General features: G+C 42.4%; 1 protein-coding gene across 1 annotated transcript; it reads left to right on the forward strand.

Moving 5' to 3' along the window:
- Positions 1-1,762: 1,762 nt before the first annotated feature.
- LOC310662623 (vomeronasal type-2 receptor 26-like) lies at positions 1,763-11,966 on the forward strand (the record flags this gene model as incomplete). Its single annotated transcript, XM_083409568.1, has 6 exons — positions 1,763-1,839; positions 3,546-3,837; positions 5,124-5,483; positions 8,013-8,240; positions 10,163-10,289; positions 10,914-11,966. 6 exons carry the CDS (start codon positions 1,763-1,765, stop codon positions 11,813-11,815), a joined length of 1,986 nt encoding a protein of 661 aa, XP_083265694.1. The 3' UTR covers positions 11,816-11,966.
- Between the last annotated feature and the right edge of the window lie 4,580 nt (positions 11,967-16,546).

Below are 16,546 nucleotides of genomic sequence, written 5' to 3' on the forward strand. Positions count from 1 at the left end.
GTCCCCTTACTCTTCTTCTCCTGCATCCAAAGAGATGCCCTCTTATCTTCCCAAGAGTCCCCTGAACCTCTCCTGAAACTATGATCGGGAAAAGAGAGAAGAGAAGAAAAAGAACACAAGAACTTGAGAATCTGCCCCAAGCCAAATTGTGCCTATCTGGGTATCTATCAAATTCATGTGGGACAGTCATATTTTGCAGCAGGTTGGATTAGATGAAGCGGAATGATCCAGGGCCGCTGTGGAGAGGTGCATCAGTCAGTATGTGGGTGCCAGCATCAGACGGGAAAACCTCTGAAAAGGCAGAGTCCTATCTGATCATAAGCTGTACCTTCCTGGGAAAAGGCAGAACCCTGACACTATCCGGCACTCCTCCCTGCCAGACACCCCACTCCATGACATCTATGCCTCTTGCAGGCTTTTAGAATTCCCAGGATAAACATGAACTTCTACATTTCTGGAATCACATACATCAATAGACATGACGCTGTGAAGGGAGACAGGAAGTGATTCACCTTGCCATAGGTAGAAACTGCTGTAGACTCAGTGGTCTCTAATACTTGACATAGCCCTGACAGATCAATATCACCCTAGAGATGGAGCCTTTTTCTACTCCCCACTCTTATTTGCACCAGGGGTAGACAATCTGTGGCCGTCCAGATGTTGCTTAATGACACCTCCCACCACCTCACAACAGACCATTATTATCAAGGATGATGGAAGCTGTAGTCCAGAAACATCTAGTGTGACTCGGCCTCCCAAAGGCTTGCACAGCCTTGGCTAGAAGCTCCCCTGATGAATGTTGCCTCGGGGGCTGGCCAGGGCTGCTCCCAAGGCTCCTGTGGGGCAGTGTTAGGGGGTACCTCTCTTTGGGGTAGGGGGACAGCTCAGAGACCAGGGGAGGCAGCAGTAGCTGCCCGGAGGACTCCCAAGGAGAGGGCAGAAGCGAGGTGGCGGAGGGAACACGTGAGGGTGTTTGTAAAAGGGTGGGAGGCTGCCAGCTCTGCAGGCAAGGGGTGACATAACTGGGCTTTGGAGCCCCACAGGGGTGCCGCAGGAAGAGTGTAGTTGGTCAAGGTATTTGGTTTTTTTTTAGTTCTGGGTGTCCTGCATTAGCAAACAGATGGGACAAGATGACCTTGGAGGCTTCTTCCTAACCTTTGATTCTGCAATGTGACAAATATGTTTACTTTGGCCGTTCTTCTACTGGTGATGCAACATAGAGCCCAAAAACATTGCAAAAGTAATTATCTCCTCTATAATTATTAAAATTATGGTAATCAATTCACCTGGAAAAGCTCCAAAAGGCAGAATGCAAAATAAGAAATAAAAATTAAATCTGAAATGATTAAAAGTACACTGGTGTTCCATAGAGCGCTAAGGTAAGGGAGGAGAGGTGAGGCCAGCTTTTGCTTTTCATTGTATTGGTTAGATTTCAAATCATAGCATTCAATGAATTTTTTGTGACAGTGCTGAAGTTAATGAGAAGGTGGAGACCTGCCCCTTTAAGTACAGAATTGGCAGAGTCAGTGGTCACCAAATACATCCTCTTCAAGTTAGGCTGATGATAGTAACAATATTGTAGAGAGGCAAATGAGAGTCGGGGTGTAGAAGGATATTTGTGATCAGGATGTTGTTGCTGCTGCTTCGCCTGCTGTTTCCCAATATGGTGCCCCAAGTGCATACTGTTGTTTGCAGCGGAAATAATCCTGTGCATATTCCACATGAGTGGTATGAACAAGGGGACCTTATCATTGGTGGGATAATGTCTCATATCCAATACATATTACCCAGCATTTCCTTCGATGAACACCCATCTCAGGTCTTTATTAACAGCCCAATGTAAGTAAATGGCTCTTAAGATCATTTCATTTATTCTTTCTACATTTATATCTGAGTATGAAGTACTTTATAGTACTATAAGTACATCTGGAGTGCTCTGGTCCATGGGGTCACAAAGAGTCGGACACGACTAAACGTCTAAACAACAACAACAACAACAAAAGTACTTGGTTTGCTTTGAAACCCAAAGTAAGATTAAACCAAATAGTAAGATTTTATAATACCATTTTACCCTTGATCAGAGCATCCTCCAATGAAGCTAGACCTCCCCAGTCACAGGGGTGGCATTAGGGTTCTGCAATAAGTGGCCACACATTGGGTACAAGCCATGGGACTGCTGTCTCAAAACCTGGTAAACAAGGCGCTGGGCTTTGGGAAGGAGGCATGGGCTCTGACAATATCCTAGAGTCCTCCTCCCCACTTCCCAAAGCTTAGTTAGTGCTTTCCCAGCCTTGGGAACGGGGTGGGGGCTCGAGGACCCTAACTGAACCTCGTGTCTCCTTCCTTAATCCGGTCACAACTTTACCCACCTCTATGTGGGTGCAAAATTTTGGCCTTGCCCAGGGTACCATAGTACCAAAGTCTGCCACTGCCAGTCAATTCCATATAGCTAGATTTCAAAAGCCAAGATGGGCAAGGGTCAAGGGGTCTGTTGGGTAGCTTCAGTTCTCCAATCCCATTCACTACATCCTCAGGGCACAATAATTTAAACTGATCCAGCAAAGATGGAACAGAGAGTGCTCTGTATACCATTTGACTCTCTCCAATCATGGCATGCAACTCTGAATCTGATTGATTACATCCCTAAAGTGTTTTTAAAGTTATAATAGCAGGCTGCTAAAGTTATAAGAGAAATGTTCTCTTGGCCACATAACAAACCTATATTCAACATTGAAAAGCTCTTCCAGACGGCTAGTTGTGGACACAATTGTGGTGAAGAAGTAAGCTGTCTTCACCACAGCCCTTTCCCTTCCATGTACCAGGTGCAGAAATGAAACCTCAACCATGTTTGAGTTGATTCTGTTTCACATCACCACCACTTGCTCTCTAGCCATGATCCTCCTGCCCACAGTAATTTAGCATGGCAGACTTGCATTGGGGAGATCAGGGTTCAAATCTCCATTTACTTGGCCAGCTACACACTAGGGGCTTTCATGCATAAGCAAGGGGAGAGAGGAGAACTATGAAACCCAGCCTGAGCTGCTTTAGTGAAAGATGGTGTAAAATAGAAGTTATGTCTAAAGCACTTTGAAAACAATCAGGGATAAGCATTAAATGCACTGAGTAAGAATTGGATGAGAGCCACTTTAAAATCATCACTTCCAGATCATCAGTCGGCATTCTTCATATCCAAAATGGCAGCTGCCAATTCCATTATCTTCATTTCATACCAGTTTGTGTTGCTAAGGACAACAACTGATGAAGGGGCTTTTTAATGATTTCAATAACTGTACATGTTTCTAGTAATAAAAAGCAACGTGGTTAGAAAAACAGAATGTTATTAAGTGAAGATCACTTCTCAATCTTCATGTTCAGACAAATAAAAAATTTGATTCGTGTGGAAGAGAGATCCAAACATTAACTCTATAGAAACAAAATCATTTCCGTATTTCTAACATGATTTAATTGAGGAAGTTGTATCCCTCAGATCTAAGTGTTGTGCACTGTTTAATTCCCTATAAAATGGTAAGGCATTTTCTTTGCAGGGTTATGAGAAAGTTCTACCAACACATCCTGGCCTTGGTGTTTGCTGTTGATGAGATCAATGAGAATCCCAAGATCTTGCCCAATGTCACTCTTGGATTCCACATGTATGATAGCTATTTTGATTCAAGGATGACCTACCGAAACACTCTGGATTTGCTCCTTAAATCACATCACTTTGTCCCCAACTACATGTGTGGCATCCAGAAAAATGTAGTAGGAGTCATTGGGGGACTTAATTCTGACACCTCCTCATCCATGGCAGATGTCTTAGGTCTTTACAAGATTCCACAGGTAGAATATGGGTTTTGAAAAATTGATATTTCATGCCGTAGTTCACTCTTTTCTCCTCCCACTAGGAATCTGTTGATTCCTAAATTTGAAGTGGCAAAATGGAAAAGGGAAATGGGTTGCAATTTATGGAATTTTGGGGGGGAGGTATAATATTATTACCCTACCGGGTACATGAAAGGACCTAGGTTCTAAAGAATGTGTGTATAATATATTTAATGAAAGATTTTTTGATATGTTCCAATATTATAAATGGGGTACCTCCCTGCACAGGTATGGTGATCTTTAGTATTGTCCACTTTCAGAGGCTTATTGAAAACAAAATTCTTGTTATTTTTCTGGCATTTGGGGATGGATATATTCTTACCAATATGGTGTTGTTCTGCTGCATTACTAGACTACTTTTTAGTCGCCTTAATCTTTGCTGGATCATCCTTTAGAATCCCCTGAATCCTTCCATTCCTTCCGCCATTCCATTGTTACTATTATCAATCTTTTCCCCCCAACTGTTTCTCTTACTTTCTCTATTCCATTTTTACCATAGGTTTTCATACATTACAAGCATTATTCAAATCCTGTCAGAATTTTTACTTGTTTTCCTTGTTCTCTTAAATACATTATGATTTTTTCCCATTCCTTTTTAAAGTTCTTCTCTTCTGATTTTCCTGGTCATTTTCAGCATTTCAGCATAGTTCATCAACTTCAGCAGCCATTCCTCTCTGGTCGGGACTTCTTTCCATCTCTGGGCCAGTAGTATCCGTGCTGCTGTAATCGCATACATAAGTAATCATTTCTGCTCCTTTGGTATCTCTGCATCTTTTATAAGTTATGGCTTATTGTGGTCACATAAAATTAAAATGCACAATATTCAGGAAATCTTACGAATTTCCAGGAGATCCTCCCACAAGAGTTCTTAGTAGAAATGCCATCAACCTCTCTCTACAAGATTATAGACCAAAAGAACATGATCAATTGCTTGTATTTCTCCAGTTCCACTTTGGAGTATTGTTGAAGGCAATGCAAGGATAAAAGCTCTCCTGTTCCTGGAGAGAATCCTTGTGTACAAGTATGCAGCTGTGATGACTCCCATAATAATAGGAATTAATATCTACAAAATTAAATGAGCAATATTGTTTGTTTGGTTTTTGAGAAATATATTTTCTATGTAGATGGGGTTTCGCCATGGCGAAGATTAGTAAATATGGGATATACAGGATTTATACTCAGATAAATGTGTGTGTTTTGAATTTTTGTTTTCACATGGAAAGGTTTGACTTTTTCCTTTTCAGATTTCATATGGTTCATTTGAACCAGCCACAAATGATCAAATCAAACGTGGTTTCTTCTACCGCATGGTCCCCAATGAAGATCTTCAGTACAAGGGAATTATCCAGTTACTTCGGCTCATCACTCCAAAGAATGAAGCTGGAGAACGTTTCTTGCAGATCATTGAACCAATGCTTTTCCAGAATGGAATCTGTTCAGAATTCACTGAAAAAATTGAATACCATCTGCATTTCACGGGTAACATAGCTGATATGTTGGGTGAAACAAGGCTTTTGTTCCCAGCTTTCATGTCAAGCAAAGCTAATGCAGTTGTTATATATGGAGAAAGTACATCTATTTTATGGCTATCAAGTACTATAGAGGTAAGGAATATGATTCAGCTGATATTGCCTCCATCTAAGAGGAAGCAACCTGGAGGAAAAGTATGGATTACAACTGCCCAAATTGATTTCATATTATATGCTTTTAAAAAAATTATTGAAATTAATGTACAAATGTTCCATGGTGCTATCTCGTCTGCGATTCACTCCAATGAGATTCAAGACTTTTCAGACTTTCTAAGGAATGTAAAGCCTTCCTGGGCAGATGCAGATGGTTTTATCAACGATTTCTGGGGACAAGCATTCAGTTGTTCACTTTCAAATTCCACAGCGTCAGAAGACACATGTACTGGAGAGGAGATGCTGGAGAGCCTTCCTGCACCATTTTTTGAAATGAGCATGACTGGCCACAGCTACAGTATCTATAACGCTGTCTATGCTCTGGCACATGCCCTACATATTAGGTACTCCTCTGAAGCCATCCGCAAAAGGACAAAAGGTGGAGACAGACTCTCTTCTCAGAATGTAGAGCCTTGGCAGGTAATGTTTCCTCTTATAAAGTGTTCAGTGTTCTGTACTGTGTTGATAATATAATGTGAGTTGGCATTCATCTGTAAGTAAATAATTAAAGTAATAAATACTTCAAAGATTAACTTTAAATTATTTCATTTCCTATAGTTATACTAAGCAGACTTTAGATTATACAGACTTTCATAAGTGACACACAAGCAGCAAGTACTTGACAAGTTAATAATTTTTCTAAAAATTTGAACATTTACAACTGGCACTGTTTCAGTATTTCTACTGGTATTTAATTAGACCAGTGGTTCCTAATTTGCTTCTGAAAAATTTGATAACTCTATGGTAGTTACCTGTGTAAAGCAATGTTTTGAAGAAAATGTGGGGTAGCTCAGAATAAGCAAAGGATTTTAAGTATACTGGAAAATAGACCATAAAATTGGTGATTTTACCATGCAAAAATGACCAAGATTTAGTTGGAGGGGAGACAAATTTAATTTCATTAAAGTATAGTATAATGTAGAAATTATGACACACATACACATGCTGCTAGAAATGTCATAATTTCTTCATTGTACTATAATGAAATATATACCAGGAACCAGTAGTGATGCCCTCCCTGTGGAACGCCCTCGCTTCAGATGTCAAGGAGATAAAGAACTACAAAACTTTTAGAAGACATCTGTAGGCAGCCCTGCATTGGGAAGTATTTAATGTTTGATATTTTATTATTATTATTTATATTATTATATTATATTATATTATATTATATTATATTATATTATATTATATTATATTATATTATATTATATTATATTATTATTTATATGCACCATTCCTCTGGCTGGGATGCCTCAGCCACTTGAGAGTGTATCTCAAGCTGCCTGAAATGACCGTTCTAGCCAGGTACACTATGTTTCAACCCACATTGTGGGGGTCTGGTGTGCATGTGTGATGTCATGTGCTACATGTGATGTCACAGATTTGGAGGTGCCCGGGCAGGCCTATCCGGGCCTTTCAGAGGGATCTCTAAGGCTTCTCCCAAAGGGTCTGTAAGGGGTTCCATCGCCCACTGCTGCAGCACAGCAGGAGGGCCCACCAGAGCCCTTCCGGCTGCAGAATATTGAGGGCTCCTTGCTCCATCATTAAAAATTTTGTGGGTGCCTGGGAACCCAGGGCCATGCAGTGATGGTGCCAGTGCCAGGCTGTTTGACTACAGCTGCTCATCTGATTGGGGCACCATAGCCACTCTGGGAAGTCTCTGTCAAATTAAAACGCAAGACATGAAACATTTAAAACTTCCCTATACAGGGCTCCCTTCAGATGTTTTCTGAAAGTCAGATTGTTGTTCATTTCCTAGACATCTGATGGGAGGGCATTCAGCAGGGCAGGTGGCTCCGTGCTTTCTCCATTCAGCATCTGGGCTGAATGATTGGGGTGCGGATGCTCCTTCAGGTATATAGGAGCAGACACTAAGGGCTATAAAGGTCAGCATCAACCCTTTGCATTTTACTTGGAAATATAATGGGAGCCAATGGAGTTCCTTTAAGACCAGTGTTATATGTTCCTGGCAGCCACTCACAGTCACCAGCCTGGCAGCTGTGTTTTGGATTAGTTTTAGTTTCCGAGTCAACGTCAAAGGTAGCCCAACATAAAGCGCACTGCAATAATCCAAGTGGGAGATAACCAGAGCATGTTCCATTCTGGGGAGACAGAGCACAGGCAGGTAGGGTCTCAGCTGGAATACCAGTTAGAGCTGGTAGACAGCTGCCCTGGACACAGAATTGACTTGCACCTTCATAAACATCTGTGAGTCCAAAATGGCTCCCAGGCTGCACACCTGGTCCTTTAAGGCCACAGTTACACCATTCAGGGCTAGGGAATCCCCCCCACACCTACCTGCCCCCTGTCCCCAGAAACACTACTTCTGTATTGCTGGGATTGAATCTCAATCCATTAGCCACTATCCACCCCCTAACCGCCTTCAGACACCCAAACAGGATGTTCACTTCACACCCAAACAGGATGACTTCTGATTCTCTTTCCACCTAGCTCCACTCATTGCTGCAGAGAATCTCATTCAACAACAGTGCTGGGGATGAAATCACATTAAATGAACATGGAGAATTAGCAGCTGGTTTTGATATTACGAACCTGGTCACTTTCCCAAATAATTCCTATGTCAGGGTCAAAGTTGGAAGACTGGATCCTCAGGCCCCTCCTGGCAAAGAGCTCACCATTAATGGGGACAGACTCCAATGGCACAGAGTCTTCACTCAGGTAAGGAAATCACTGCACACAGGTGGGAGAGCGTGTAGTTTTGCCACATGAGGTGAAAAGGGAAGTGCTGCCCAACTTCTGCTGCCACTACTAATAATGCTGCTACTAATAATTTTATTAATAAGTAAACAAATGAACCACATTCATAAAAAACAGCAATATGCACAAAAGACTTCATGAATTTTTCTGTTGCTGCTTGAGACTGTAGTGTTGAGTTGGAATCATAGAAGTAGGGGTGTATGAAGGTGTTTGTCAGATTGGCTTCTGCCACGGGCCCAGGCCCAGGAGGAGACCACAAAATGCCTTCCTCGGAGTGTCTTGGAGCCCAGCTGCCCATCCATGTACCCCATGGGCTGCTGGGCAAGGCATGAAGGATTCTCTCTCTGTGCCTCAGTGGAGGAATCCAGCTGCTGGCGTTGGCCATCAGAGCAGCTGTGCAGCTCAGCATCCCCAGTTGGCCAGTGGAACTATCATAAGTGTGAGCGGAGTGCCAAGCAGGGCTTGGGGGGAAGAAAAGAGAGGGAGAGAGGAAGGAAGGAAGGAAGGAAGGAAGGAAGGAAGGAAGGAGGTGAGTGAGTGAAGGGGGATGCAGGAAAGAAGGCAGACAGACCGACCAAGGAGGGCAGGAGGCAGAACCGATGGCCAAGGAGAAAGTGACCGAAGGAGCACAAAAGGTGACAAAAAACAAACTTTTTGAGTTTCTTTTCCATGGTCCCTCCCGACTTTGGAGGCACTGATATATCTCCTTGCCAACGCACAAGGGAGCCTAGGTACACCACTGCATTGAAGGCATCAATATCCTCAAAAGCAGATCTCAGTTATACTGGAACTAAAGATGGCAGTATGATTGCTCTTGCTTTCAGGATATATATTGGTAAAGAAAAACAGCGCTGTGAAAAGCTCAACCACAGCTGACTTATGAAGGAGAAATCTTCAGTACTTTGGTCCAGAAAGGAATTATTATTTTAAAAGATATTTATTAGATCTGCCTTAATTCCGTTATGCCTTGAACAATGCCTGTTTTCTCAAAATAAATACAGAAATAAATTCTGTATAAAGTAAAGTACCATTGGAATATTGACTTAAGATAGTCCTCTTTCAGGTTCACATGGATAAGCATTTTTGGAATATTTTAATGCCCACATCCATTTTGAGGAGGTTAAGGGGGGATATGATAGCCATGTTCAAATATATAAAAGGATGTCACATAGAGGAGGGAGAAAGGTTGTTTTCTGCTGCTCCAGAGAAGCGGACACGGAGCAATGGATCCAAACTACAAGAAAGAAGATTCCACCTAAACATTAGGAAGAACTTCCTGACAGTAAGAGCTGTTCGACAGTGGAATTTGCTGCCAAGGAGTGTGGTGGAGTCTCCTTCTTTGGAGGTCTTTAAGCAGAGGCTTGACAACCATATGTCAAGAGTGCTCTGATGGTGTTTCCTGCTTGGCAGGGGGTTGGACTCGATGGCCCTTGTGGTCTCTTCCAACTCTATGATTCTATGATTCTATGATTCTATGATTCACTTCATTCCAATGGTATAAGTGGTAGGGGCCGTCCAAATATGAGCAGAACCACAATATTTCACTACTTCCAAATCCCAACACCTTGAACCTCACTAAAGGGACATCAAGTGAATTTTCTAAAGCAAAGGGCATGAGGCTGCAATTCCATCAAAACAAATAACCAATAGTAGTATTAGATTGAATTATGTGATGGTTGCAGCATTAATCAATCTAGATATGAAAAATTGTAATCTTCTTGTGTTTGCATGATGCTTAGAACTGTAGCTTTTTATCGCACTGTATGTGCTGCTTTGGCACATTAACATTTCTGGCCCTCCTACTTACTGGTAGATCACCTGATGTTAGATGAATCCCCTAAAACATTTTCTTAATATTAACTTCTTCATGTCTCTTTGGATAGGTGCCACCCCTTTCCTTATGTAATGAGAACTGCCTTCCCGGTTATGAGAAGAAAAAGAAGGAGGGGAAGAAGTTTTGTTGTTATGATTGTGATCCATGTCCTCGTGGGATGTTCTCAGATGAAAAGGGTGAGAGATGTCATAGTACCATATACATTTTATTTTAACATATTCTGATCAAATTGGAAGTGGGGTTTGCTCTGTCTGATACCAATTTATATTGTTTATGAACAATAGTAGAATGATTTCACTTCAGTCTCAGTAAAAGCTGCCACTATGAAGAAATTATTTTAACCTTCTAGGGAGTATACCATGAGGATGTGAGCTTGATCTGTAATGTAAAGATTTTCCAACAATGTATCCACACAAATTCTAAATTGTTTAATGCAGTTTCCTATTGCAAGTGGCTCACTGCTGTACTGCCACATCTTAATAACACATTTTAATAATTTAAACCATGATTGTATGTCCGCCCGCTCTGTTTTGATGCAACAAGACACAAAAATTTTACATGGAAGAAACTATAGTTTTGGGGGAAGGAGGATGCAATAGAAGTGGTAGTTTTTTCTCTAAGAAGAAAGTTCTTTGGGGACCTTATCTTCAAAGCATTTAGGACACAAGCATTTGGGCAAAAAGTTTTGAAACTTTTCCTCATGCAAACACTATCATAAGGGGACTCATGTAAAAACAAAACAAAACAAAACCTCATGAGCTTATTTGAGTTGTTTCCAATGGTTATATCACCTTTTTCAGGATTGGAAACCTGTGCCAGATGTCCTCCGGATCAATATCCAAATGAAGAGCAGGATCAGTGCATTCCCAAGAAATCAAACGTCCTAGGCTTTGGTGAAACTTTGGCCATGGTTTCAACTTTCTCTGTGCTTTTATTCTCTCTTATCACAGCTATAGTACTTGGCATTTTCATTAAGCACCGGGACACTGCCATCGTCAAAGCCAATAACAGAAGCCTCACTTACATTCTCCTCATCTCCCTCCTCTTGTGTTTCCTGTGCTCCTTGATGTTCATTGGAATGCCTAACAAAGCAACCTGCCCACTCCGACAAACGGCTTTTGGCATTGTCTTCTCTGTGGCTCTCTCCAGCATCTTGGCCAAAACCATATCGGTGGTTTTGGCATTCATGGCTACCAAGCCCGATTCCACAATCAGGAAGTGGGTAGGCAAAAAACTGGCTTATTCCATTGTCCTTTCCGGCTCCATTGTTCAAATGGGACTCTGTGCCTTCTGGCTGGCAACCTCGGCCCCATTCCCAGATGTGGACATGCATTCAATGACTGAAGAAATTATATTCTTATGTAATGAAGGGTCGGTTCTCATGTTCTATTGCGTTTTAGGCTACATGGGATTCCTGGCCATTATCAGCTTCACTGTGGCCTTCTTAGCCAGGAAGTTGCCGGACAGCTTCAATGAAGCCAAGTTCATCACCTTCAGCATGCTGGTCTTCTGCAGTGTTTGGTTCTCCTCTATTCCCACATATTTGAGCACCAGAGGAAAATACATGGTGGCTGTGGAGATCTTCTCCATCTTGGCTTCCAGTGCTGGGCTGCTGGGTTGCATCTTTTCCCCTAAATGCTACATTATTGTGGTGAGGCCTGAGCTGAATAACAGAGAGCAGCTGATACGGAGAAAGATGTAAAGAACAGTAGAGTTTGTCATTTCTGTATTTAGAATCTGTAGAATTGTTAGCATGGTAATTTGCGTGTGGTTTTTCAAGAAAGGAAGTTACCTGAAATGATCAAAATAACAAAATGATCAAAATAACAATAGAGATTGTCTTACCATTTATGTTTTTGATATCCAGCATGAGGTGTAAATGAATTGGGCTTATGTGCATGCAAGAAACTGTGGGTGATAACCAACCACTTGAATGCCTACATGCCCCCTTACTCATCTTCTCCTGCATCCAAAGGGATGCCACCTATCTTCCCAAGAATCCCTGAACCTCTCCTGTGGAGATGATGGAGTTCAGAGAGAAAAGGAATGCAAGAACTTAAGAAGCTGCCTTTTACTGAGTCCTTTAGTCTATCCAGCAGGGTTGACCATGACTCCAAGCCAAACTGAGCCTATTTTAGGTGATCTGGGCATCAAGATCAAGATCAAGATCAAGATCTGGGTATCAAGTTCAGGTGAGACAGCCATGAATTGCAGAAGGTTGGATGCAAGATACTTTGCCTTCACTATTTGCCTAACTGCACTAGCAACCAAAACAGTGGTTGCACTAGCAACCAAAACAGTGTAAAAAGTTGACTGAGCCATTTCAAAAGCTGCAGAAAGTAATGGCAAGTAAATAGAGGGAACCAGGCAATAAAGATACTCACTTTATGTTTAGGTAAGGATGAAGAAGGTAAGAATCCAGTACTAATGGCCAAAGATTGCTTGCCCACTGCCACACTCAAGATTCAGTTTCCAGCTTGTGTCATCACACCTCAAGGAAGCCAGTCAAGAACTGACTCTGTGTTAATTACCAACCCAGCCATCCCCCTCCATGTACTGATTATCTTAAGAAATGAATGGAAAGTGAGAATTTCCTGGGAACAGTAATTCTATAAAGTCATGTATCATGTTTTGTTTGATTCATTTTGAAGCCCCTACATGTATGTATTCATTTACATTGTTCATAATATGTTGAAGCAGAACATTTAAAAGTGATCCAAACTGAAAATCACATGTGCACTCCGTTAGAAATTCTAGGCACAAAAAGACACCTCTAATCAATTTTAGAATTCCCAGGATAAGCTTGGATTTCTACACTTCTGGAATTTCATACCTCCATTGACCTGGGGCTGTGAAGGGAGACAGGAAGTGACTCACCTTGCCCATACATAGACAGTGCTCCAGACTCAGAGGTCCCTAATATTTGACATACCCCTAGCAGAACAATATCTCCCTAGAGATGGAGCCTTATTCTACACCCCACTCTTATTTGCTCCAGGGGTAGTCAATCTGTGGCCCTCCAGATGTTGCTGAACATCGCTCCCATCAGTTTTCAACAGACCATTATTATCAAGGATGATGGAAGCTGTCGTCCAGAAACATCTGGACAGCATAACAGTGCCTATCACTGCCTTACACTGATGGGCCACCATGACAGTCTTCTGAATGAATGCTTCCTACCAGAGTAAGAGTCAGTGGTTTTCAACCAGTCTGCCATGGCATCCTGGGGTGCCTTGAATGATGGTCAGGGGTGCCGCAGTCAACACTGGCCTCTCTTCCTCTTTCCTTTCCTCCCTCCTCTGATGCCCTCTTGTGACTTGGCCTCCCAAAGTTTTCCACAGCTTGGGCTACAAGCTCTCCAGGTGAATGCTGCGTCTGGGGATGACCAGGGGGTGCTTCCAAGGTGCCTGTGGAACAGTGTTAGGAGGTACTCCTTTTGAGGTAGGGGGGTAGCTCAGAGACCAGTGGCAGGAGCAGCAGCTGCCTGGAGGATTCCCAAGGAGAGGGGAGAGGAGAGGAGGCAGAGGGAACATGCCACAAGGGAGGGTGTTTGAAAGGGAAGCTGCCAGCTCTTCAGGCAAGGGGTGACATATCTGGGCTCCTCAGTCCCATAGGGGTGCCACAGAAAGAATGTAGTTGGTCAGGGAGCCGTGGACTCAAAAAGGTTGAAAACCTCTGTCTGTCAGGCTCTCTTGAAAAGCCCTTCCATCTTTGGCTCAACACCGTAATCAGAAACAGGCAAGGCCTGACAGTAATCAACTTTATAACTCAGAAACAAAGGAGGTATCACACTGCACATCCATCAGCTAAGCAAGACAATTGAAGAAGCTAAATTTCCTGCCCTTTTGACCCTGTTTCTACCTCCCTTCTTAATTGTTCCAACCTTTTCTTGACTCTTTGAGACTGAGAATGGGGTACGGGAAGGAGCCGGATCACTACTGTATTGCAGAGAAGACACAACCCCTATTCCTTCTCTATCAGTGTCTGTGGCTACCGCAATCATCTCCCTTTCACCTTTCACCTTCACTCTCCAGTGGTGATTCCTCTCTGTCCCACCATTTTGAACCTGGTTCAAAGTCCCCTTCCCCCTCAGGTGCCTCCTGGGTTACTGGCTGCCACTACTCTTCCTCGTTCAGCCAGGCCCTGACATTGTCTTAGCTATTCCTAAACATGTCACTCAGCTTCAAACGGTATATACATGTCCTTTCAAAAGTAGGTGGACTATATTATCCAGGGCCTCTATATCCTGATATGGTTTGGACCATTTCCATCATTGTTTCCAAGATCTAGCAAGTGGAATCAATGTTACATATGCCAGAGAGTGTCAATACAAGTAGGAAATTAGACAAATGGGGAAAGGATGTATTTGGCTCACCTATAAACACATTTTTTTAGGGAAAAGATGGGTGCCAGTCTACAGGTGGGGTGTTTTTCTTTTTCTTGGTTTGTTTTTAGTTCTGGATGTCCTACATCAGCAAGGAAATAGCACAAAATGACCTTGGAGGTCTCTTCCTAACCTTTGATTCTGTGATGTGACAGATAAAAGTGATTATCTCCTCTGTAATTATTAAAATTATGGTAATTAATTCACCTGGAAAAGCTCCAGAATGCAGAATGGGAAATAAAAAATAAAATCTGAAATCATTAAAACAACCCCAGTGTTCCACTGACAGCTATGGTAAGGGAGGAGAGGTGAGGCCAGCTTTTGCTTTTCATTGTATTGGTTATATTTCAAATCATAGCATTCAATTACTTTTTTTGGCAGTGCTGAAGTTAAGGAGAAGGTGGATACCTGCCCCTTTAAGTACAGAATCAGCAGAGTCAGTGGTTTCAAAATACATCTTGCTCAAGTCAGGCTGATGATAGTAACAATATTGTAGAGAGGCAAATGAGAGCCGGGGTGTAGAAGGATATTTGTGATCAGGATGTTGTTGCTGCTGCTTCTCCTGCTGTTTCCCAATATGGTGCCCCAAGTACATACTGTTGGTTGCAGCAGAAATAATCCTCTCCATATTCCACATGAGTGGTATGAACAAGGGGACCTTATCATTGGTGGGATAGCATCTCATATGGATTACATATTGCCCAGCATTTCCTTCCATGAACATCCATCTCAAGTCTTTATTAACAGCCCAAAGTAAGTAAATGGCTCTTAAGATCATTTCATTCATTCTTTCTACATTTATATCTGACTATAAAGCAATTGGTTTGCTTTGAAACCCAATGTAAGATTAAACCCAATACTAAGATTTTATAAGACTATTTTATAACCTGCTTCAGGATACATGGCATCTCTCCATCCTCCAATGAAGCTAAGATTACTCACTAGACCTCACTAGTCGCAGGAGCAGTGTTCAGGATCTGTGAGCAGTGTGCACATATTGGGCACAGAGTTGTTGGGAGTGATGTCTCAACCCCTGGAAAGCAAGGCACTTGGCTTTGGGAAGGAGGCATGGACTCTTGGAAGGTCCGAGAGTCCTGCTGCCTCCTTCCCAAAACCTAATTAGCACTTTCACATATTTGGGAACTGGGCGGGGGCTCAAGCAACCTACCTGAGTGAGCCTTGTGTCTCCTTCCTTAATCCGGTCACAGTTTTACCAGCCCATAGTACCCAAATCTGTCACTGCCAATCAATCCCATATAACTAGTTTTTAAAAGTCAAGATGGTCAAAGGTCAAGGGGGTCTGTTGGGTAGCTTCAGTTCTCCAATCCCATTCACTACATCCTCAGGCCACAATAATTTAAACTGATGTAGCAAAGATGGAACAGAGAGTGCACTGAATACCATTTGACTCGCTTCAATCATGGCATGCAACTCCGAATCTGAATGATTCCATCCCTAAAAAGTTTCTAAGGTTATAATAGCAGGCTGCTAATGTTATAAGAGAAATGTGTTCTTGGCCAGATAACAAACCTGTATTCAACACTGAAAAGCTCTTCCATGCAGCTAGTTGTGTACACAATTGTGGTGAAGAAGTAAGCTGTCTTCGCCACAGCCCTTTCCCTTCCACTTTCCAGGTGCAGAAATGAAACCTCAGCCATGTTTGAGCTCATTCAGTTTCAGGTCACCAGCACTTGCTCTCTAGCCATGATCCTCCTGCCCACAGTAATTTAGCATGGCAGGCTTTCATTATGGAGATATGGGGTCCAATTTTTCTTTTCTTGGCCAACTATTATCTAGGAGCTGTTTCCATGATGCTTCGAACAGTAACATTTTCTCCCACTATTTGTGCTACCTGGGCACATACGGATCGTACAGCTAACACTTCTGGCCCTCCTATTTACTTTCATGAGTATTCAAGGGGATAACTGAGACCTATGAAACCCAGCTTGTGCTGCTTTGGTGAAGGCTTATATATAATTGAAGTCATGTCTAAAGCACATTGAAAACAATCAGGGACAAGCTTCAAGTGCACATAGCAATAATAGGATG

This window comes from Podarcis tiliguerta, assembly GCF_965153285.1.
Source record: "Podarcis tiliguerta genome assembly, chromosome: 13".
In the NCBI taxonomy this organism is placed as follows: Eukaryota; Metazoa; Chordata; class Lepidosauria; order Squamata; family Lacertidae; genus Podarcis; species Podarcis tiliguerta.